The sequence below is a fragment of the Myripristis murdjan genome, chromosome 9, assembly GCF_902150065.1.
Source record: "Myripristis murdjan chromosome 9, fMyrMur1.1, whole genome shotgun sequence".
NCBI classification, from domain to species: domain Eukaryota; kingdom Metazoa; phylum Chordata; class Actinopteri; order Holocentriformes; family Holocentridae; genus Myripristis; species Myripristis murdjan.
In genome coordinates this window covers 2,537,925-2,562,382 of record NC_043988.1, presented here as the reverse complement: position 1 = coordinate 2,562,382, position 24,458 = coordinate 2,537,925, and the positions used below count along the sequence as shown (strand labels likewise).

The window sequence follows — 24,458 nt, the reverse complement described above, 5'->3', positions numbered from 1 at the left end:
GTGTGAGTGAGTGTTTGTGTTTCAGCAGTGCTTGCTAACCTCCAAATTTGCAATTCATCAATGATAGTGCACCATGGGAAGCTTGCATTTTCAGGGTGAGAGAAAATTCCAGCAATACTTGAAGTGCTGAGAGCAAGAGATTTATCAGCAAATTCATCCAAAGGTGTTTATATAGAGAAAAACACACAGACACCTTCCAACAGAATGAGAGATAATGGAATTAACCTCTAACACATACAGCCCGTTAAAGCCTTGGAGGGTGTGGTCATGTGATAAACTACAAGCACACAGATTTGTTATCCACAAGTTCCAGCTGCTTGGTAAAGGTGTCTTTACAACGCCCCCTACAGGTTCCTGCTGACTGATTAGAGCTTCAGAACAAAAGGAGCAACAGAGCCTCAAAATGCTCCACCCTGTTGTTCTAATGTGGATAGTAATACCAAGTCTTTTGTTTTCTCACTATATCACTGTAGACTTTTATATATATATATCTATATATAGATATAGATATATATAGATATATATAGATATATATATAGATATATATATACCTTATGTATATATATATGTATATAAAAACAAGTCAAAGGTCCAAGAACTCTTTTGTCTCATCAAATATCAAAAGCGAATGCAGTTTTTTAGTCAAATGATATTTCTCAAACACATTTTTTTCATCATTGTAACACAAAATTGAGTTAGTATTTACTGAAAATCTAAATGTTCCAACATTTGGCACTTCCACTCTTTGCCTTGATCACAGCTTGCACTCTGTCTGACATTAGATAGATAGATAGATAGATAGATAGATAGATAGATAGATAGATAGATAGATAGATAGATAGATACTTTATTCATCCCGCAGGAAATTCGCATTACTTCAGCTTTTTTTTTTTTTTTTTTTTTTTTTTTGTATTTTTTAGAATACAAATTATTCCAACACTTTTTTTTTTTTTTTATAGCATCCTAGTGAGTGTCTTGTGATGTTACATTGGGTTGCACCTTTTCTCTTTTCAAATGTTTCCAAAGACATTCAGCATTCAGCAATATGTCAGTCAAACATGTAGCCAAAGTGTAAATCTAAAAGTACTGAGACAGTGCAGTAATCAGTGCAGTACTGCTTAGTGCTGTGCTGTGGAGTCCAGCTGGGTCACAGCCTCAGGGAAGCAGCTCCTCCTGTAGCCTGCTGGTGTGGGACGGGACGCTCCTGTAACGCCTGTCGGACAGGGGTCATGCAAAGTCATGCAAGTCAGCACTCGTTGCTCGTGCTTGGACTTCAGATAGCCTCATCAAAGCCACACTGAAGCCTTGAGTAGGAAAGCACCTAGAAAGTAAAGGCCAGTCTGGCGCAGTGGAAGGTACCATGGATTCATCAGCCTGATTCTAGCAGCAGGAAGATGGAGCTTGTCAATAACACACAGAGTCATGGAACTGATGCTTTTCCTCCTTTATCTGCTTTAGCCATTAGAAATACTGACGCACACTGAGCAATCAAATAATAATTTAGACCAAGCACTGAATAGTCAGCCATGAGAAAATGGACGTGCCCAATCCTACCCAGTGCTTTTGCTGGAATTTCCTCTTTCCCATTTTGATTTTTCATTCCATGAATGTTATTTGGTGTAACTGTGCAACAGTAACATTGCAAGAGTGTCATCCATTGTTTCAAGGTGCTACTACAGGATGTAAGGTTTTTCCCAGAGGTACTGCACTCTCCTTTGCCCGGTGGGTGTGACCGTACAGTGATTCAGTGTTTCCTGTACATAATCTGTAATGTGTTGCAACCACCATCCCGCCAGGTCCTGATGAGCCTGGGTGGGGTATCCACACTCTAGTTCCCATAGGCCAGCGAGTTCCTCACATCACATGTCATTACATCATCCTTTACTGCCTTTGTACAGGTAGCTTTTGTCAATGAATTAGACCATGTGAGGTAAGTCTTAGTTTAAGCTGAGGCTGTGTTTTCTGTGTCTGCCCAGCTCCAGCTCCAGCTCCCGTCCTGAACCCCAAACGCCTTCATCGTCCAAGGAGGGCCACCCCTTCTACCGCAGTGAGGAGGAGGAAGAAGAAGGGTACCCCACCAAGCCTGGATACTACACCGCCAACTCTCACCAATACCAAGACACTGAATTGTAGGCTTACCACATATCACCAGTGGTAACCCTCAACCTTCTTGGATATACATGTACAAAAACAGATATATATTTACACACACGCGCACACACATGACACACTCTCACCATTCCACCAGTCCCTGCACCAGTCGGCTGCTGACTTGGAAGCATTTCCTGCTTCTTTTGTAATTCTTTGGAAAAAAAAAGTAACTTTCTTTTTTGCTTCAAGGAAGTCAAAGCAATCTGTACTATCCATTTTGGATAGGACCTCGCTGTCTCCACTCATTTGCTTTTTGAAAAAGTTCTTTCTCTTTCTATATTTGTTGTTTTTGAGTTGTATTTAATTGTTTCTTTTTTTACTTTAATTGTCAAAACTGAGTGATCAGGAACCACTTCTTTTTCTCGCCTATGCAACTCTTTCAGTTTGTGCACAGCAACTGAAACCTCTCGCCACGAGAAATGCCCTAATTCCCCCTGAGAGAAAACCTCAACAAACACACAATATGCGCGTTTCACCTCGATACAGTCCTTTTTGTATCTAATATAATCGCCAGCTCTGAACAAAAAATTGCATATATATTATTACTGTATTACTCTATATATTATATATCTAATGTCAAGTGTTTATACTTCTCTCTCTTTGCATTCCTTCCTATATTACAATGCCTGTGTATACATACAGTATATATCTATATATTGACAGAGACAAAGAGACATTCTATATAGTAACACTGGAATTTGTTACAATTTTTTGAAGTGCCTTTTACTTTTCTTAGTCCCATGAGGTTTGGGTTGTCTTTCCTCCACCCCTCAGCCGCCCAGCCGGACTAAAACCTCTGCTGCTGTCAAGCTTAAAGGGAAACCAGGGAACCAGTGACACCAAAACCTTAATGCTGTCCCCTCACACTGTACTGTCTGCTGTCACTTCCAGTGCCAACACACCCAAACACAGACAAGTGAAGACAATACACATCCCACAGCTAGCCCTATCTGCCATGTCCAGGAACGGGCTGCTGTCAACCAAAATCGATTTTAATTAAGAAAAATAATAATAATGCATTGACAACATTTGGATTGAGATAATCAGAGCAGGTTAAAGTAGTAATCTGCAACTTTTTTCTTTTTCCTTTTTTTCTTTCTTTCTTTCTTTCTTTTTTTTTCTTTTCTTTTTTTTTTTTTTGCTCATCTTTGGTGCTCACCTGTCATTGTTATGGTGTTTCTTCCACCACAATTTCCAGTGACCGAGACAGTCAAAACAGTGTGGCCAATACTGTGACATCTTTTTCCTTGGATTTTCCATGAATTTCTGTAGGTGGCGCTCTTCTCTGTTCATGCTAACAACCCAGTTCTTCTTTGCTATTTTTTTTTTGGCCATTTGTTTGTTTGTTTGTTTTCCCAAACAATCCAGGGACATAAAACGTATCACTTCCTGTGCAGCAGAGGATTTTTCCCAGGAAAGACCTACCGGACACCAGAACAGCACATCTAAAAGTTGTCATGAACTGGCTACAGGCTGAACCACTATTGTGTTATATCAGTTAGCCATAAAAAAAGTAGCATTTATTTATATGAAAATTTCGCGGATTATTACTTTAAACTTTCAAGGGTGTGTGCTAGCACAGTGGGAAAATAGAGGTAGCCCCAGGGTCATAGGTCCAGTCTGTGCAGCAGCCAATGAGTTGTCCATCCACAGTTTTCACATCAACTAAAGAAATAGTCGCAGTGTTCTTCAGAGTGTCATCTTAACTTCTAAGATATATAAGTAATGATTGTTTTTTGCAGGAAAAAAGGAAAATGCACTCAATTATTACCGGAAGGAAACTCATTTGCTGTTTTACAGGGTGAAACCTCTGAGAATGTTAGAAAATGACCCACATTTTTCAACCCACTGAAATGGGGTCATGGGTTTTGTTCCACTGTATCAGACTGAGTCAGAGTGTGTGTCTGTTGACCGGGTGTTGGTGTCTGTGGTGGAGACTGTGGTGCAATCAGTTGTCTCTGGTCTGGCCTCCACCATTCATGTGTTTCTACATGTTAAATATGCTTGATTGTATCTCAGTTCACTTTACCTCCACAAATGAGTAACAAAGTGCTAACAGGCTGGATCTAAGTGCTTACGATCAGGTTCGAAAGTCCGTCATGGAGAACACTGTGTTATGCCAGAGGGTTATGTTATAAATGACAGAGCGAGAATGAGAAGAATGATTGGACTGCGTCTGCTTGAGTTTTTCCGTGCAGTTTCACCTTACAACACCAAATAAAAGAAACAGACTTATGCTTGAGTGTTGTGCTCATTTTACCACAAAAGGATTTGAGGAATTACTTGGTTATTATAAAACAAGAAGATTTAATGGCACAGCCCACACACGTCAGATTATAAAACATTAAATGCTGAATAGTCTTTAGGAGTAACATAAAACATTAACATTAAAATAAATCAGCAGATTTGTGTCACTTTTATTGGGTGTATATATTGACTCTTTGAAACCCAGAGGCCTGTGGGACGGCTTCACTGCTGAAAGGTTCCATTTCCCCCTCTAACAAAATTCCCTTTATTTCATTTTTGGGTGGAATTTCTGGAAATACATATTTTTTCTTTTCTTTTCTTTTTTTTTTTTTTTTTTTAGGTATTTTTGTGGTAATTTTGTGGTTTATTGTAATTTAATTTTAAATATATTGGAAATTATAAATAATTTACATTTTTTTTCTCATTTTCCATTAATGTTTTGCTAATTTTCTGTAATTTGTTTTTGTAATTTTTTGGTCTTTTTTTTTTTTTTTTTTTTTTTTTTTTTTTTTACTTATTTCTTGCTAATTTTGGGACCCAAAAAATCAAGTAAATTTATGGTTAAAGGGCTAAAAGGATTTCAAAAGCATGTGTTAAAAAATGTAATAGTGATGAGGCATGAGATAACTTTTAGGGAGTGGATTAACCATAACAATTTGTGGGTGGGATAAAGTTCAGGGGACACATCCATCATGTCCACTACGCCCTGGATACAATGAGAAGTAGCTACACATTGAAGGATATTTGTGTATAGAATAATCCCAGTATCCAATATGAGGGAAGGAATTCTGGATGCTATCAGATTTTGGCTGGCTGTATTATGATTTCACCAAATCAGGAAAGATTCAACAATTAGTTTCACTGTGTGTTTAAATGATACTGATAATATCCTACGCTTTTGTGTCATCTGCCTGTGCTCTGCCTTGTCGGGGGTCTTGATGAGGCAGTAGTGGGATACCCTCTCATTGTATCTTCTCTCTATCTGCATGTGCAAAGAGAAACTGCAGCTACTTGATGCAGAATTGTCGTCTTAATTGGGCGCTAATGCTTTAATATCTACACTAAAGACCCATTTGGCAGAAGTCTTGCTGGCTCTATTCCTGCAGAGCCAGACCGATAGACCTAAATGTCTCGTCACTTGTGGTTGAAGTCAGGCTCACTTGTTCAGTTTTGTAAAATGCAAAATGTGTGAACTATTTTGATGCCAAATCGGATTCGGTAGCTCAGCAAACGTGAGTTGTCCTGGAATATTTGGTCCTGTGATGTTGCTACTGGTCTAAGGTGGACCTTACATCCCTATAGCAGCAAATACATCCTGCTGATTGAAGTCCAAGATTCTTCTAGGCGTGCCATCAATAAGATTATTCTCCTACTTTCCAACAAGTGTTCCTTGAAGTATTCCTTAATATGGCTACTGTCAGTTAGCCTGGTCCCAGACTTTTGAATGTGCACTTTAAAAAGTTTGGAGCGATTCAGGTCAGCTAGACTGAAATGTCTTTTTGCTTTTCTGACTGAAATAAACATGGAACCCCAGAACGCAGTTTTACGACATCCAACACTGAATTTCAACTTGAATATGTTAATTTGTTAAAGCCTTTATTGTATTAAAGGCAGAACGAGTAGGATTTGTCAGATGTGGTTTGGTTAGGCCTCGCTATATTTCCGTTTCTCTGCAGTCCATGTCCATGATTTTTGTAGCTTCCTATTGGATGCCATACTATTGATCTAGAACTCCATGCTGCCATTGGCTGGGAGGTACACACCCAAAGGCCAACACCCAGAAGAGCTCAGCAAAACAAGAAAAGCCAGACAGAGGGCAGGGTCTCTGTACATGGGATGATTTTAGTATTAGTCTACACACTGTTTTTTTTTTTTTTTTTTTTTTTTTTTAACAAATATTCTACTCAGTCTGCCTGTAAAGATAAAATAGCAAAATGATAAATAAATTTTAAAGGGACAATAATCATTATCTGTGAAAAATTTTCTTTCAGTCACAGTCTGCCTTAACTTGAGGGAGGGAGTGCGATAGATTACTGCAGGCTTGTATAGGAGCAGATATAGTTCTATGGTGTATTGATATTGTTACAAATTCCCACTGGTGGTCCATAGAGATCAATAAAGTCCATAATATAATTAATGCCCCTTTAAAACTTTTTTAACACATGCAGACATCCTGACCTTATTATTAGTTTTAATTACCCCTTGATATGTATGAAAAATATACAGAAAATTATAGAGAAAAATATGAATTGATTAAAAATAGATTTGTATTAATTAACGGGTTCGTACAACAGAGGTCACAAGCAACTGAAAAAAAGAAGTGATTGCTTTTCTGGCACATTGTCAAGAGAGATTTAGTGACAGCTAGAAACTGGCGTGTCCGAGCCAATCACACTGCTGTCACATGGGCCTACGCCGCAGCTCTGAGGATATATCGCCGCTGCTGGGCTAGTCAAGGACGAGGTGAAAAGGTTATACACATGATTCATCCTTGGGCTGTGATTTTACCATGAACTGAGGTTGGAGGGTTTTTTTTTTCTTTTTTCAGAGGAAGACTGGGGTGTTGTATGGCGAGTACTGTAGAAACTATTTTTTCATTTCCCTGCGCTTGGCACAGCCTGACACAGCTTCACGCTCTCCACAGGATTCACCTTGCAACATAAATCTCTCTATTACCTTGTCATAGCTGTCCTTGTCCTCACCTGCCTCGCTTTTAAACAATTTTCAGTAGCTAAATATGAAATATGTGCTGTCATTGGCGGTGAACCTGACACCATCCTCCTGTCTTCCAAGGCGTGCAGGATAACACCTAAAACATCACCTGATTATTCTCTCAGATTTTTCCGTCCATCTTTTAATGGGTGGATCAAACATGTCATTGTGGAGAGGAGTCGATATAAATCCACAGAGGCTTTGTCCAAATATGGGAACTCTCTCTCCAATACCTTGTGACCTTACAGACTCCATCCTGAGAACTATAAAGTCAGCGTTAGAGCACCACCTGCCACTATACAATCCTGTGGAAATTATTGTTGGAGATGCATACCTCCTATCTCCCACCACTTTATCTATCCATCTATCTATCTGTCTATCTATCTATCTATACTGTTGTTGTTTTTTATTCTGTTTGTTGACTTCTTTGAGAATCTGCCATAATTAAAAACTGCTATGTTACAAAAAGCCTACTGAGGTTGTAAGCTAATAAGAGCTGAATCAGTGGGGGGCCACGGTTTGTCCCTGGCACATCAAGCGACAGCATTTGATATGCAGCTGACAACGAGAGACAGATGAGAGGCAAAACATATCAAATAAATGCAATGATGTCATCCCAGTGGCAACAAACATTATATAATTATACAAATCAGTGCAGTTTGTGAGCTGCTGTAAGTGTTGGGTTTTTGCCTAGCCACCTCTGAACTGCTGGGCAACCACATGCTATAGATGCTTGTATTTTGCTTCAAATCAGACATCAACAGCCTTACTCCCTAGAAAAATGTGTTTCTTCTTCATTTCTTGAATATCCCTTCCATCCTTATACAGGGTGCCATGGTGGAAACTGCAGAAACCCAAATGAAGACCTTTGTAATGCTACCTGTGATTGCTGTGACCGCTTTACAGGTCAAACATAAGCTGGGAAAAAGTAAGAAAAAAAAAAAGTCACAAATATGTTCAGCTTCATCCGTGCTGATGAGAGCTGAGAAGCTACGGCTATGCTCTTGTGCAGAAACCTGCCACTGCACCAGGGAAAAGGAGCTAAAAACTTCAGGTAATTACAAGGCCTCGAAAACCCCGTGAATTGGGGTACTTCAATACCCCCCTCCAGGCTGTTTGGGCTGGTAGGCGCCTGTTTACACTGTATGTCCCACATGTAGTCACGCCCCTCCTCCTCTCTGGCCTCTACTCCCGCTGCCAAAATATGTGAAAGTCAATCCAAGCCCAGTCCAGTGAGTAGTTATTTAAAACTAGAGACTGGAGACCATCATGGCAGGACTACCGACCACCTCCACCAGTCTGCTCAAAGACAGGCCCTTTAATCCGTGAAAAAAACACCCGGCGCTTTTCGGTTCACTTTCCAGTCCCGGTGCTTGTTTTGTTCGGATGTCGCTCCCTGTGGTGCTGCCGGGCTCCTGCTGCCCGGTGACCGGGGCTTCGCAGCTGGCGGAGCCGTCTTACCGAAGCCGACCGCGCGGTTTGTCCTCGTCCTCCAGGTTGACCGGTGGCTCGCGGTCGCTGCTGCCCGGCCGGCCGCTGCTCTCGCTGGGCTTGCTGCAGCTGCTGCTCGGCGGATCCATGTTGGCGCTGTCCTTCGGAGCTCTGTCCCTCAGCAACTCCCCGCCGATCCGAAACTCGTGTCCCTTCTGGGCTGGATCGTCAGTAAGTTGCCTACTGGCATTCATTTCATCCGATAGCGTCAGTTTTATTTAAGTTTTAGATTATAGCAGAGCGCTTAAATTATCCTGCGTTTACTATCAACAGGTCATCAGTTTAACAGCGTAGCCTTCTGCCAGTTATTTGGATGTAAACACAGGTAACAACACAGAAGCAGCTTAACGTTAAGCAGTACCACGCCTAGACATTTGGCGGACCGTGGGCAAAAAACAATCTGGTGGCCCATGCCTTAACATCTTTCTGCTTTTAGCCTCTCAGACATAGGTCCATGAAACTTTGTAGCATTCTGTTTTGAACTGTTTTAATGTGTCTTCACTTTAATATGTAGGCCTACAAAAAATGTACAAAAAAAAATAACAAAAAATCCAGGAGCCCCTGGGCAGTAGGATGTTTAATTTTGGGAGGTTTGATTTCACTTTCATGAAGACCCATGAAATGACCTCACATGCCTTCTACTTCCTGTAAAACTGTGCATCTTCAATAGCGGTATCATCCTGCACTTGTGGCTGTAAATTGAAATTTCAACCAATGAAACCTTCACAAATCATTAAACATCCCCTCTCATCCACCTGTCATGTCAAGTAAAATTGTTTCTCTCCCAAACTGACATCCAGTTGGTTTGCATTTTGAGCGAACCTTCTCCACAAGATATCCCACCCAAACTCTGTTTCAACAGGAAATACATCAGATCAAGAGAGTAAGAGTCCACTTGAGCTCTTGCTCTTATTTTTTTTTTATTTATTTTTTTTTTTTGGCAGGTTTGCAATTTCTTGCAAAAGTTTTTAGATTGTATTTGTAATTGTCGTCATTTTGAAATAATTGTAAATATAGTTAATGGGATTTTTTTCACTAGTCCTCCAGTAGTTTTATTATGTATGTATGTATGTAGAGAGAGAGAGAGAGAGAGAGAGAGAGAGAGACTATGCCTTGATTTTAGTAAGTGACTCTTCAAATACCTAAAATGCAGAGATGACAGGCAGCTGATCTGTCACAGCAGTGCCCCACCTGAGATGTGAAAGTGAAGCTATTCACCTTGTCTGTAGTATTTTCTCCTGTGTAATCACAGTGAGTCTCTACATATGTTGTTGCTATTAAACTCGGCCTACTCCCACAGCAAAACGGTGCTAATACAATCAGAGTATTGTTTACATGGGTGCTGCCGCCCTCACATTGTTATCTTAATTGCATTATGGATGCATTTTTGCTTGCAAATAGGCCTGACTGTGGTCACCGATTAAAGATTTTGGCCAGTGGAATGCATGGACTGTACTCTTCAGGCAATTTTAAAGGAATACTGCACCCAAAAACAGTATGTTTTATCATGTACTCCCCCTGAGTATTTCTGAATGTCTGACAAGAAATTTTTTTTGAAAAAAAGTCGGCAAGTCTTGCTTTGTATAAATCTTTAAGTGGTGATTTTTTTTTTCCCACATTATGGAATATTTGCTGTGTTTAAGTTTACTTCCACTTATTGTTGATTTTTTTCTATGGCAATTATATATGGCGGTTATGAAATTGGTTTGGCGCCCTCTTGTGACTAGGCAAAAAGCCTTCGATTATGGCGTGAAATGCTGCCCATGGCTGGCAGATAATTCCAGTTAATTATGTGCTTGTCAGACCCTGAAGAAGACTGAGAGTCGATACGCTTTGGTCTGCTTAGTTGCCGTGCTCAAGGAAAAAATATTCATTTTGCTTTATTCAAAGACGGAGTGTCTTCGTTTTTTCAGTGGTTGTCTGGAGTACTTAAAGATTAATATCAAGCCGGACTTCCAGGATTTTGTTTCTAAACAGACTCTCACTGCCCCACTAAAGAGCACCTGTCATATGAGCCACTAGAGCCATGCAGTTTCTCGCTCTCCCTTGTAAGAAAGTTTTTAATCCCGTACCTCACAGAGTACGAAGGATTCTGTTCTCACAGAGCTGATATGCAACAGCAGCAAAAAGGATATAAAAAAGTCTGTTTCTGATTCTCTGAACTCTTTGCAATGTAATCCAGGTCATGACTCTTCATTTGTGTGTATGTAATTACTGGAAGAAATTGCTAAATGAAACTGCGTCCGGTAAATGTTCTTGTACACATTCACTTGTGCTACCCGGGATGAGCACATGCAAAACACTGAAATACTCCTTTAAACCTGGGGCGACTATGTCATTGAGATAATATTAGATTATATTTTTACTGAATTCATGGATCCTCTGTCCTAACATTGAAGCATATTTCTGGTCATTTTCAAACAGGGGCTTGTTTTAACAGTTTTTGCCATCGTAACGATTTTGTACCTTCAGTGTGCAGGGAGCACGGTTCTCCAGCACACAGCACAGGGACAATGCAAACCTCAACCCAAAATATGACTGAAACCTGTTCTTTGGATGAATTTCGGTGACTTCTTGAAAATTCATCTGCTGCACCCAGTAAATGATGTAGCGATGGGTGAATTAGCTTCTGGTATCACCTGAACTGCCTGCAACATATCCTTTGAATCTAAAGAAGGGGCAGGAGCTTCCTGTCCACTCGGCTGCACAGAGATCTGGAGGTACACTGTAACTGTGTGAACATTAAAAGTTAAGCATTTCGAATGGGATCCAACAATATACTGTATATCTGCAGGAGTGAAATTGTCAGTGCAAACAAATCCAATCCAATTATCTTGAAAATGAGATCTTGTGGCAGCTCTACGCTGACGCCTCAAAGTGCTTCTTTTGACAAAGACAGCTAGACAGCTACAAGTGAAAACAAACACTGACTTTGGATTACTAAAAGTCCAGTTATGTCAAGTCAAGTCACTTGTATTAGAACATTGAAAAACAACAAGCGTGGCAGAAGGGCATAGAGCGTGGATCCCTGACCCGGGCCTGTCAGGACCCAACAGGTCAGGCCGGGTTCGGACAAAAATTTAGAAATCATGTTCAGTCACATTGGCATTATTTTAGTGAAAAATGACGGCCCTACTGTCTGTTCTGGGCACTGAAGGCAAACACGTAGGCTTTTTGTGGTGGTAAATGTTACCTAGAGATGGAGGACAAGCAAAATCTTGGGCTTGGGTTGGGTTCACACACACACACACACACACACACACACACACAAAAAAATCTTGTCAGGTTCGGGTTGGGCTCGGTCACTATACTCCCGTCTCCGGTCGGGTTCGGACAAAAAGATGTGGCGCAATCTGCACTCTATTTATAATACAAATGTACATAATTTAAAGATTAATACTTAAAAGCCAAGACTAAAATGGAAAACATACTGAAGAGCAAAAGGCGAAATCATATATGACAATAAGAAATTAAGAGGAAGTGAATAAAAGCATCAGCAGGTTAAAACTCAATGTGAGGGTGTTAGAGATAAATTAAGAATGGACTTTCCATTAAGAATGGAAAACCTGGAGTTAGGGTTACACTACTGATAATACTCATCGCCTATTATTATTTAAAGGGATTATTTGTAACAGCACATAAAAAATTAGGACAAGAAACAAAAACAACAAACCAAAAAATCACACATTTAGAAACAAAAAAAAAATGCATACATTCCGCACACAGTTCACTTGCTAAAAATGTCCCTTTTGGAGGCGTGTGGTTGTAGAGGTGATGTGAGAAAGTTCATGACTGATGCTATCGCTCCATATTTAGCCTGTCGTGCCTAGCTAGCCCTCGCCTCCCGTGGTATTTATATCCAGGAACAGCAGAAAATCAGCGTGCCGTGCTGACACGCTGATCATCGTGAGCGCCGGTTTTTGAGCCGAGCAGAAAAGAAGCGGTGCAGCTGGAGAGTCAAACGATGGTGGGACGAATAAGAACTGGAGTCTGATTGGATCCACTCTCACACGTGACAGTAACTTGTTAACCCCTCCCTGGCAAAATCCAACATTTGACTCAGGAGAAATCAGCCAGTATGCCTGTCAGTGCACAGAGAGGACTTCACATACTCACTGTTTGATGGCGTTTTCTACACCCAATGATGACAATAATAACATTTGAATAAGAATATGAATATTTTATTTTACCACCCCCTTTAAATAACATTGTACAATGGCGTGTAAGGGCCACTGTAGGGGAAATTTACAAATTTCGGAGAAAAAAACTTGGAAAAATAGTTTTTTTTTGTTGTTTGTTTTTTGTTTTTGGCTTGGCTTTGCGAGGTCGGATCAGCCACACACTGCAGACGCTGCTGCTGCTCGCTGTGCATCAGGCCTGCAGCTGATGACCTCATCAACTTCTGCTTTGCAATGGGATTGAGTAACATGGAAATCCTGCTGATTTTAGCCCAGAGTCACAATATTGTTTTCTTCTGAATAGGCCCAAGTCACGGCAATGTCATGACATTTTTTTCTCTCCCTGCGATGGCTCTAATACGCCCTCACACAGTGAGTAGTCCTTGTTTCAGATGGGCATTTGTGTTAACAGCACTGTGGATCTGCTGCAGCCCCAGCCTCTCAGCCCACAGGATTTCACTTTTTTTTCCCACCAGCCTTTGAGAAGCTTAAATTACCTTTTACCTCCTGGACAGAATCCCTACACTGATCTGATTGTATCTCCCCATCGATTTAGAGCTATTAAAGGATAAACCCTATCAGTATCCACTCCTGCTTGCTCCAGTCTTTACTGTACACTGCCAGCCCTTCACACCCTGCCTTCCAGAGGGCACTCAGGCTGTTGTGTAATGGCAGCAGTTCTGTGGGCCTGGATTATATTTGGTAAGGAACAAACAAGGACGCTGGTTCATATTTTTACTGCCATTCAACATCTTTTATTGTGACCACTGTCATGTTAGGGTGGAGTGAACCTCAGCAGTTTGAACGTTACCAATTAACTAAATATATGACTAAAATATATGAATAAAATGTTCAAAGAAATTAAATGGCATGTCAGTAGCTGTGGTGTGGGAAGGACCTCCATTATATAAGAGGCTGAAATATGATATTTAATAAAGGACAGATAGCTGCCTGATACTGATATCAGTTTAACACAAGTGGCAAAGGATAACTGTTGGATAATGGAATGACTTGTGAAAATGTAATAAGAACCTTCCTCTAAATGGCTTGTGTATGTGAGACAACCTGTTATAAATTGGGTAATAGTAGCATCATATTATTATTCTATAGTGATTATTACTTCATAAATGGCTGACTAGTCATGTAACATGAGCATTCCTGTTATGAATTGTGCAGTGTAATTGTGTAATTGTTACATTTACATTGTTACATAATTAAAATAAGTAACACCTCTTATGGAGTAATCTACAAGTAATGTATAGATAGATATATAGATAGATAGATATGTAGATAAACACACATCTATGTATGTATATATGTGTGTGTGTGTGTGTATGTCATGATACTTAAGCCGCAATATGTGATACAGTATTATCATGACTCTTAGCCTAAGTGTTGTGATTTTAAACATTATGCAATATGCTGAGTGTTGCAATAATATATATTGTGATATATTGTGTTTATTACAGTATCGATAGTTGGCATCCGTGTATTGATACATTATTGCCACACAAAATGTCATGATACTATGCTGTAAAGATTTTTATCCCCACATCTATTGTTTTTTTTTTTTTTTTTTTTTTAAACATATGTTTATAAGACACTGTACACACTAAGGCCTTTTTCCCCTGGAATTTATTGACAGCTGTTACAGATCAGGCTTGCCCACTGCCTTTATATACTAAAGGAAAATAAAAGACAACCATAACTCATGTTCATTGAACTTGTGGGAAATAATCCTTTAAAAGCATTTTAAAGGAGTCACATTTGGGCCAGTGTTGGAAGCCACTGGCTACAGTTTGTAGGTGTTTTAGGTCCAGACGACATTTCTGCCCAGGCGCTCTGTCTCCCTCACCCCCCACACACACTGAGCTTCATAAAACCACTCAGACCACAACACACCAAAACCAAAATCCTGTCCCTGGTCTACAAGCTCTGTAGAGGCAGCTCTATAGAGATGACATTTGGACAGTTAAGGAGAGGTGCCATCTAATTTATTTATAAAGATGCTGAAAAAGAAACAAAGACGTGCCTTCTGGCTTGTTCATTCAAATAAATAAAAAAGCATACTTCTAATTTGACTGCAATACAGTAATTTCGTAGTCTAAGAGTTAAGTAATTGAAATATTGTTTTTCCTATTAGATAAAAAAAAAAGAAAATGTCTGTACATAAACTCAAGACCTTACCCAGGTAGAAAAGGAAAAGGGATGAAAAAAGAAAGAAAGAAAGAAAGAAAGAAAAAGATAAAATGAAAGCATGGGGAAATTCAAATAGTTCAGTGCGGTGTCATTTCCAGGAATTGTATCTGTTCTAGCCCCAGTTATTGTACTTGTATTGTTCTTGGTTCTCTCATGCCCATATGGCAAGACATCCCAGTTCAACATGTTGCATATTCACCAAACGTAGATCACGCCCCCCTCCACACGCCTCTTTTGAGCAGTCAGTGTGAAAAATGAATCAGTGCTCTCTTGCCACATAGTCAACCTTTCCATCTAGTGTTGTGCAAATTTGTACAAATAACTTGTAGAGATATTTTGCTGACTAAAACAGAAGAACAGAACACACATTTCAGAAATGATTACAGTTCATCATGGTGCTGTGCTGGTATCAGCCGCTAAAAGCTGCGGGCTGTCTGAGGCCCAGGTCTCCTCAGTGTTACACAGAGGTTATCATGCTAGTCCAGCTGCACACTGAATGCTGCTCAGTCTGCCAAGCGCCACTGATTACCCATTAGCAGGGATCAGTTTATCAGACAGTGGCAGGCCACTTTAGAGCTCGAGGCTTCCTGCTTCTTGCCAGTGGTTAACAGCAGCAAGTGCTTTAAAGGCTCTCATGTAGTCATAGCAGCACATGGCACGTCAGCCTGTGCGGCTCTTAATGCAGACAGAGCCTCCTGGAGCTCTGGCATGCAGCTTCACAACAAAGTATCATCCTGACCTTTCATTTCCGAGCGGTTCCAGCCACGACAGAGCACGTGCAGCCACGGTTTGAGGGCAAGCGTTAGACGCTCAGACTTTTACATACAAAACAGCTACATACCAGCTCCATATTTGGCACATGGCTTTACATTTTGGTTAAAGATTTATGGGCCAGTCCCTGATGCAGTGGTCAGTGTTTTCTACAGGCCACATCTGTCAGTAAACTTGAGTACATTTTTATGCATTTTATTTGAAAAGTCACATCTATCTGTTTAGTTTAGTTTAGTCATGTTTATTTCGAATATGTCCATAAAACACAATTCTGCAATTTAAATCATAGAAAAAAAAAACTGCCAAAAAAAGACATACAAAATGAATAACAGATTCAAATAGCAAAAAAGAAAAACAAAAAAAAAACAAGAAAAATTTGAATTCTAATTTATGATATCCTATAATTTATCTTTTAAATCACCCAGCCCTATTAGAGCTACACTAATAATTTCATCTAAAACTGGTTGTCTTAAATGCAGTATGGTTATAACCGATGCAACAAAAGATGGAAATAAACTTTAGCGCACAAATTCACCCAGGAAAAAAAAGCAAACAGGCAGCTTGGGTAGAGAAATCCTTGTAAAAGTGGTTTGTGGGGTGAGTCATTGTGGGGAGTTAGGTGTTTACTGGCAGTTTTAAAGGAGGGATGTGTTAGGAGAGCAAGCAGCGTGTGTGTGTGTGTGCGCTTTGGCAGACATTTGTCTCAGGAGAGGAGACATATGAACGGCACTCAGGGGTTCTCACTGGAGGCTGAGCATCTCCGTTGGTTTTTCTTAAGAGAAATGTGATTTCAGTTTGAATTACCAGGAAAACATTTTGTCGCCAGGTGTAAATATAATCCAGCTGCACCGCATCTGGAAACAAACTCGATGTGTTGCATGTTAAGAGCAGCCTTCTCATTTGCTTGAGCCAACTTTGACTTGATGTATTTAAAAGATTTGATGTGTCAGAAGGTCGGATAGGGAAGCTGAACAGGGTCATTGTAGTTGTTATGGAGAAGGTATGGAACAGTGCTTCCTCGCTGTGTGTTATGCAGGCAGACATAACACACATGATGAATGCAGGTAATGACAACATTTTAATTGTGTTGTCTGGTTTTATTCAGAACTGAGATAAATGCAAGTGAAGGGAATTTATCTGCAAAATGGTGCATTTTGTGTCCCTGACATCATTCTGACTTGAAATGTATGCTCTTAGGTCAGCCTGATTAATAAATAATTCAACGATCGGAAAGTTCTCTCTTTTTTGAGGTCTTGCTGTTTGCATCCCTGATTTTAGGTTAATAATGAACAAATAATAAACAATAAATGAATATAAGACACAGAAGTAAGCCACAATGGTCTAATACTGAAGAATTTCAATATTTGTGAGTGGTGAAAAAGCCTAATGTTTGGGATTAAAAAAAAAAAAGAAGAACTTGCATAAAGAAAAATTGTTTTATATCCCAAGAAAGAGCAAGCTTTGAACTTTAAATTAAAACAGAGATCAGATTTTTTAAGACATTCCCACATGCAGTTATGGGCCAATGAAAATCTGACATGAAAACTTTTTTTGGATTTGGAGAGGCTCCCATCCAGAAACCAATGCATATATCTGACTAACCATTAATGCTTTGAACAGTCCATGTATGTATCTCAAAGCTCTGAAAAAATCAAGAAGCTGGGGCAAATACAAAGTTGTTTTCTGAAGGCCCAAACATGGTCGACCATGAAACTATAAATAAATAAATAAATAAAATAAAAATAAATTAATAAATAAATAATTCAACGATACAAGTCCATGCAATATATTTATTCACAAGGTTGTTAGGCCTCTTTGATATACGCTACTTTTCTGTTTATGCTTGTAAAATATTCAGTTTCTCAAACTTAAAGGTTTCTTTTAATGGTTATGTGGCTGAAAGAGCATATCCGCAAAAGCTTATCATCTGAAATCTGGCAACTCAGTGTGAGAGAGGTCATTTACTTACTCCCCTGCACCACCCAAACTTAGGCCAAGTCAGGCTAAAAAAATGAAAATGCAACTTTTTCTGCCCCGTTCAGCCTTCGGTCCACATGAAAACTGCGTTTTTGGTCACCAAAACACAACTTTTATAAACCGCTCTCTGGGTGGAACACTGTTCTTTCTGTTGTGTGGCTGCTGAAAACAAAACACTGATATCAGTGTCACGACTTGACTTCTTTGCGCATGCTCACAGCAGGACGCTGAGCTCACACAGGCACCACTTTAATCCACAACTTGTATTCATTTGTGACTTTCATCAAGCCTTGTTTTCCATCATTCCTCTCTGTTTGCCTGCAGTTTTGGACATTGTCTCCTGCGCTTGGATTTGTAGCTACACTGGGATCAGTAAACCGCTGCAGGCACCCTTTGTGCACGCTCATATCGTGAACATGCATGTGTTTTTTTAGTTATCCGTATCCACAGATATTTGCAAAAAGGTTTGGGCGGAGGTAATAAAAAACAAAACAAAACAAAAAAACAGATGAATAAAGTTCCATTTTCAAAAAGTCCATTTCCATGTGGACATCGCCTCAGAGCTACACACCTTTAGTGAGAGTACAAGAGTACAAGAATCACTCAGTCACCTACAAATCCAGCAAACACACGTGAACAGTTGAGCTGACGGGCAGAAAGCTTCTCTCATCTCTGTCCAACAACAGACAGACTGCAGCTGACCTTCAAGTTAGAAGAAAACGGTGACTTGGTCATCAGTTTTATCATTTTCAAGCTAAACACTTCTCCAAAATATGTGCCTGAAAAGACTTGAGGTGAGAAATACACAGTGCATGTTGCTGAATCTTGAATCATATTTGATCTGCGAAGCCTAGAGGGACAGTTTGACCAGAATTTTCACACGTTCCCTCGGACAGATACCCATTTGCATAAAGTTCATCTTGACTCAACTTTATGCAAACGCAGAAATGATCCATCCGTTTTCCACGACGTACTCAACATGCAGTGTGTGGCCGTCTCCACAGCTCTCCATTGGCAATGAATAACATGCATCCAGCTGACACATTGTGCCACATTTGGTGTCAGAGGTTTGATAATAAGACATAAATAAATAAGACATGATCACCTCAGAAGTAACTTGTTTTTAGACAGTTTTCACTTGTTTCAAGTGAAAATTCACTTGAAACAAGTGAAAATTTGCTGGTTTCATTGGCAAAATTTGCCAGTGGAAAAAGTGAAAATTCACTTGAAATAAGTGAAAATTAGCTAGAAACAAGAAACAAATTTTGCCAATGAAACAAGTAAATTTTCACTTGTTTCATTGGCAAATTTTCACTTGAAACGAGAGACAATTGTCTAAAAACAAGTTACTTCTGAGGTGATCATGTCTTATTTTAAGTGTAATGAGATATTTTGACTAGTAATAAGACATTTTTGACTTGAAATAAGACAAATAATCTTGGTAAGATTTTGAGTTTTTGCAGTGTGGATAGAAATCCATCATAGAAGATATAATATTTCTACGCGCATACACAAAAACTTTGTTTGGAAGCGACAAGTTCATGCCCCTTTAGGGTTGTCAAAATCAACCCCACACCTCATCACAAAATAACCCCTGTCATGCTTAAGTACACAGATTACACAGAATCCATGCATACACTGATTGATGATAATGCATGAGATGATAATCTAAGAGTGTCTGCGGGGGGATTTTCTTTTAATCTGTTAATTCATTGTAACCAGTGTATTGTGTGCATGTGCGTGTTCCCGATGAGGCACAGCTGCACACATGGAACACATTAAGATCCGCCTGAATGGGCTGCGCTACACTGGGACGGGTAAATAAAAGCCAACGAAGAGAAAGTCGAGTGCAAATGAGGACACATCACATTTTGCAACAGCAGTTCGTCCCCACACAACCTCGCTGGAATCACTCTCAGCAGCAAAACAACAACAGGCCCATCGCTCTCCTGCACAAAGCAAACTGTCACAAACTGTGGTTAGGGGGACGGGGATCTTGGAGGAGGGAGGTGACGTGGTTCACTAAGACACTTCAGCAGCCAGTTAGCATGGTGAAGGTGCAAGAGCTTGGGTGCCCCGTGCAAAAAGTGACCATCATCCTCAGTGGTCACTTGGCCAGTTGCTGAGATTTTTCTGGCTTTTAAAGCTCAGACTGCACTGTTTTGGAACAAACACTCTCTGCCCACTGGAATTTCAAAACCTTTCAACACTCTTCATCCCTCCTCTTTGTGCTGGCATTTTCAAGTGGTCAGTGATACAGCCTGGTGCTGCGAGGAGGCAACTGGCATTGCAGCACCAACACAACACCAACACAAGCCCCAAAACAAGTGATAAAACATTATTATTATGACAGTAGTTTGCATGGTGGCACATTACCTCCTCACTGGAACTTTGTGTTGCATCGCTGCTCTATTAAATGATCATACCTGTGATTTTGCATATTTAGCTTAATATCTACAAAATGTATCTACTTCATGCGTTTAATCTTTTGTAAAGTGTAAAGCAAAGTGTCATGTTATTATGCAGCCATTGGTTTCCATTCATTCCACTACAATATGAAAATGAACTTTCAGAGATTTCAACCTTTCTTCACTCCAGTTTTCCCTCACTGTAATAAAGTCATCCACATTAGTTTTCCTAAAAGCAGCAGCACTGTTGTGTTTAGATGGTTTGAAAAATTGTAATTGTGTAGAAAATTGTCTTCGGGGAAACGTTTGCTTTACTCAGCCAATTATCAGTTCTGTGGTTTATGAATGTTGAAAATATTGGTGCCAAAGAATATTTAAAAATTGAGAGGTTTTTATTATATGTTGTGAAATCTTTTGTCCCCCTGTATGATTTGCAAAATGATTTGCAAATCTGTAAAATGTGGATAAATTGTAATAAATGGGCCAAACACTCAAAATCCCTGGTCTGGTCCTGTCTTAGCAGATAATTCTGTATCCAGGTCATTATGGTCAGAGCCACTCAGATTTCACAAAGTTTAATCTGAATATGCATGGAATTATCAGCCTCCAGAATATAGTCTGTAGTTTGTGCTTATAAATGAATCATTTGATCTTGGTGGAAGCAAAACAAGCACAAGTCTTGCTTTACAAACTAGGTCAGTGAGGAAGTGATGGGAATAATTAAAGTGCAGCATCAAGAGAAGAATGCTTCATGTTAACTCTGACCCAAATAAGCTGGACTCTTTATTTCTGGAAGGGCTAATGTACCTCCTGCTCTTTCCAATTTTAGACCAAGATCTTATGGGAGCTCAGCACAGTTTGTGTGTGTATGTGTGTGTGTGTGTGTGCATGTGTGTGAGAGAAAGAGAGAGAGAATAGGGGAAAGAGAAGTTAAAAAAATACATATATATAAAGTTTGTGTTTCTTTTTGAGCTGTTTCGGTGCCAAGTTTATGTGAACAGTGTGTGCCAGTTTCACTCCCACAGCAGAGACAGTTGGAAGGCAGGAAATGTTAAATAACTCCATTAGTCTGGCTACTGCAGGACACAAAAAGAAACAGGCTTACTTGAAAGTGAACCCTTTAGAGTGGAGTAGATTAGATCAGATGCAACTTTATTGATTCATTGCAGCATCAAAGAGCAGCAGGATCCAGCATCATGTAACAGTTTGAAGGAGAAACTAGTTCTGGTGATGCAGAACACCCGGAAAGTAGATCCAGTGAACTGGATCTACTTTGTACTGCTCGTCATTTTCATAGTATGAATATTAGTTGGTATATTAGATATGAGTTGATATAAGAATATCTGCACAGCGAGAGCATTCCATTGTTTTTGTCTGATGATGAAAAATGAAAGCAAGACCGCCCCGCTTTGTTTTTTGTAAAGATAATGTAGAAAGTATGCTTGGCTGTTGAAGGGAAACTTAACTGTGTTGTATGCATGTGCACAAGTGTGTCTTTATATGTTTGAGTGTTTGTGTGCGCACATGAATGTGTCTAATCATGCTCTTCCATGTGTTTTCAGGTGATTCTATCAGGAATTGTAGGCCTGACAACATGGAGGAGGCCTATGTTACTACTGGTAAGGGAATGGATTGTATTCCTTATACTGAACTGCTTTTGCTGTGACGTTGACATGATGGCAGCCTAACTATTGGTTATGGATATGTGGGTCAAATGCCACTTGCAGTTTGTATGAATACCTTAAACACAAAGGAGTGTTCAGCTGAAATACTTGCCTTCATTGTTCGATTAGCTTTAAAGCAGTGTTGAAACATCACAAAAACAGAGTATGTCTTTAGACAATGGGCTGGCTGTCCATTTGTGTGAAATTTTAAATTGTTTGCACATTGTAAAGCACAAATCCTTCAGTGTCCTCATTATTATTTCCTTACACCAGTGGTGGTGCAACCACTGAACTGCTTTTAATAACGTCAGTTTCTTCCAAAAGTATTCAGCCTCCATGACATCCCTGCATTTTGTGGTGTTACAGTTACAGTCTTCATAGATTCAATTAGTCACTGATCTGTATCTATTTATCTATCTATCTATCTATCTATCTATCTATCTATCTATCTATCTATACATAGACATAGATATAGATATAGATATAGATATAGATATAGATAGATATTAATCTTACAAATCTGTGCAATGGATTTAAGAATTTGTAGTTAAAATGTTTTTAATGAACGAATATGGAACAAGTTGGTAGAGACACAAACTGAGTTCAGGTGCATCCTGATGCCTTATATTCCTAAATGTCTTTGAGACATTTCAACTATTCAGTTGATCAGGCATGAAACAGAGGGAACATATATGCCTATTTAAAGTCACAGCAGATGGCATTTTATATCAAAGCATAAAGGTGCACTGAGGTGGACTTCCCCCAGCTAACACTCTGAAAAATAACTGCCTTAATCCACTCAAAGAAGGTTTATCTTCACTTTCCAAAACTAAAATGCACATATGACTACCGCGTGCACAAGGATGATAGTTTTGTATTTTTTCTCTGGTGACTTCTGCACTTCCCATATCAACTTTCAGCTCGGCTCCATATCCGATCTGAAGCAAATCTGAGGCACCTAAAGCTGGAGCTGTTTGTTATCTCCTTCTTAAATTCAGTAGTTGCAGACTACAGAAGTGTGAAGGCTGAAATAAATAAATAACTTTCTCCAAGTCTTAAAAAGACAAAACATTCATCAGTGCACAGAAAGTGATGATAACGTTGCTAAATTCGTATTAAGGCCCTATCCAGTTTGCAGCTACTGTGCAAATGAGCGACACAGAAAAGGCTACACCACCATAACCTTTCTACCTATCTGACCTACTCTAGCTTTCATGTGTCTGCACTCCTGTCTAGTTGAGAACAAACACATCATAAAGTTAGCCAGTCAAATTAGGTGTGCACATATTATGCACACTGTTTGGCTGGCTGGCCTGGCAGCTCTCTCTGAATGCCAGGGTCTGCCCAGCTGTCCACCCACCCTCATTGTTTATCTGAGTCACACAATTACACTGAGGGCTCATTCGTGTGGGCTCTCAGTGGCCGGCTGCAACCACACTAATGTGCAAACAAACTCTAACAATTACGCTTAAGCACAAGTATGTTACCATGCTAATTCAAGGCTACTGCAGTCTTTCTTTGAAGCCCTCACATGCCATTCATGGTGGCTTTAATGGTGTTGTCACATTGAGCCTATGCAGACATTTGTCCTGTAGCCTATACGCATCACTTGAAAATCCATGTGACTGATGGATAAAATCAATTGCATTCGGCGATCATTTTGCAACAACCACACGCATGTCTGGAATTCCACATCAAAGTTCTTGTCTGTGTCACTGTCACAGTCTTAACATCATTTAAATAGCATTCCAGACTTCATCCCCCATGCCAAAACTAGAAACATTGTTTCATGTAATGATGCATAACACTTATCTTCTAATCTTACCTTAAATGGGGCTGGATCCACTGACTTGTGCTGCTGCTTTCCACCCAAATAAATTATTATGCAACAAAAAGCGAACACTGCGCAGCTAGAATCACTCTAATTTGCTGCTGAGCCATAAAAATCCTGGTTAGCTAGCGAGCATGCCCATGTCTTTAAGCAGTCTGTTGTCTATGTTCAAGGATGACAAATAAATTAGGCCTATTAAGAGGAGGAAATCTCTCCTACTCGTAGCTATGCAGCAGTTCATCACTGGAGGCTAACCAGGAAGCAGGTAGCAATATGTTTTTTTTTTTTTTTAATGAAACTGTTGCCCAGGTGTTGCGACATCACAAATGACTTGAGAACCAACAGGTCACTAACACAATTGATTTTTAACTTATTTTTTTTGACTCAGAAGTCTTGCAAATGCTAAACAAATCACAGACAATGACATAACTTCTGAACCCTGCAGAGGAAGGGATTCTTTATTTATATTTTTTAAATCAATTTTTATGCAGCCGAACTGATTTAAAGTAAAGATGCAGTATCATATTAAACTAGACAACCTAAGGAATCTGCATGGGTGAGGTCAAATCTAGCATGGCCATTTTCAGCCGGATCCTTTGACCTCTGATCTCCAGATCTCTGAATGAAAATGGCTTCTGTGGGCAGCCATGGGCACGCAGCCTGCTGTGCCTGCTTAGCTGAGAGACAGGAATAGATGCCCAAGCACTGACATTGTTTTGTATCGCTTCTGCTGATCATGCGGCTATTCTTAGCTCCTACTGTAGCTTGCTTGCGCCGCTGCTACAACTGCTGCTGCTGCTAGTGCTAGTGCGGGGGGGAAAACTTTCTC

At 39.8% G+C, this 24,458-nt stretch overlaps 2 protein-coding genes across 4 annotated transcripts in view; both read left to right on the top strand.

The window, feature by feature from the left end:
* Positions 1–4,386, top strand: part of LOC115365766 (tight junction protein ZO-2-like) — a 117,793-nt gene extending 113,407 nt beyond the window's left edge. For all 3 annotated transcript variants that reach the window (XM_030060920.1, XM_030060919.1, XM_030060917.1), the window contains exon 23: positions 1,977–4,386. In XM_030060920.1, the coding sequence (XP_029916780.1) occupies positions 1,977–2,133 (157 nt within the window). In that variant the 3' untranslated portion in view covers positions 2,134–4,386. The remainder of the gene's footprint in view (positions 1–1,976) is intronic.
* Positions 4,387–8,271: 3,885 nt separating this feature from the next.
* The window catches only part of fam189a2 (family with sequence similarity 189 member A2), a 36,425-nt gene continuing 20,238 nt past the window's right edge, over positions 8,272–24,458 (top strand). The window contains exons 1-2 of the mRNA XM_030061181.1: positions 8,272–8,772; positions 21,697–21,753. Coding sequence (XP_029917041.1) covers positions 8,497–8,772; positions 21,697–21,753 — 333 coding nt within the window. The 5' untranslated portion in view covers positions 8,272–8,496. The remainder of the gene's footprint in view (positions 8,773–21,696; positions 21,754–24,458) is intronic.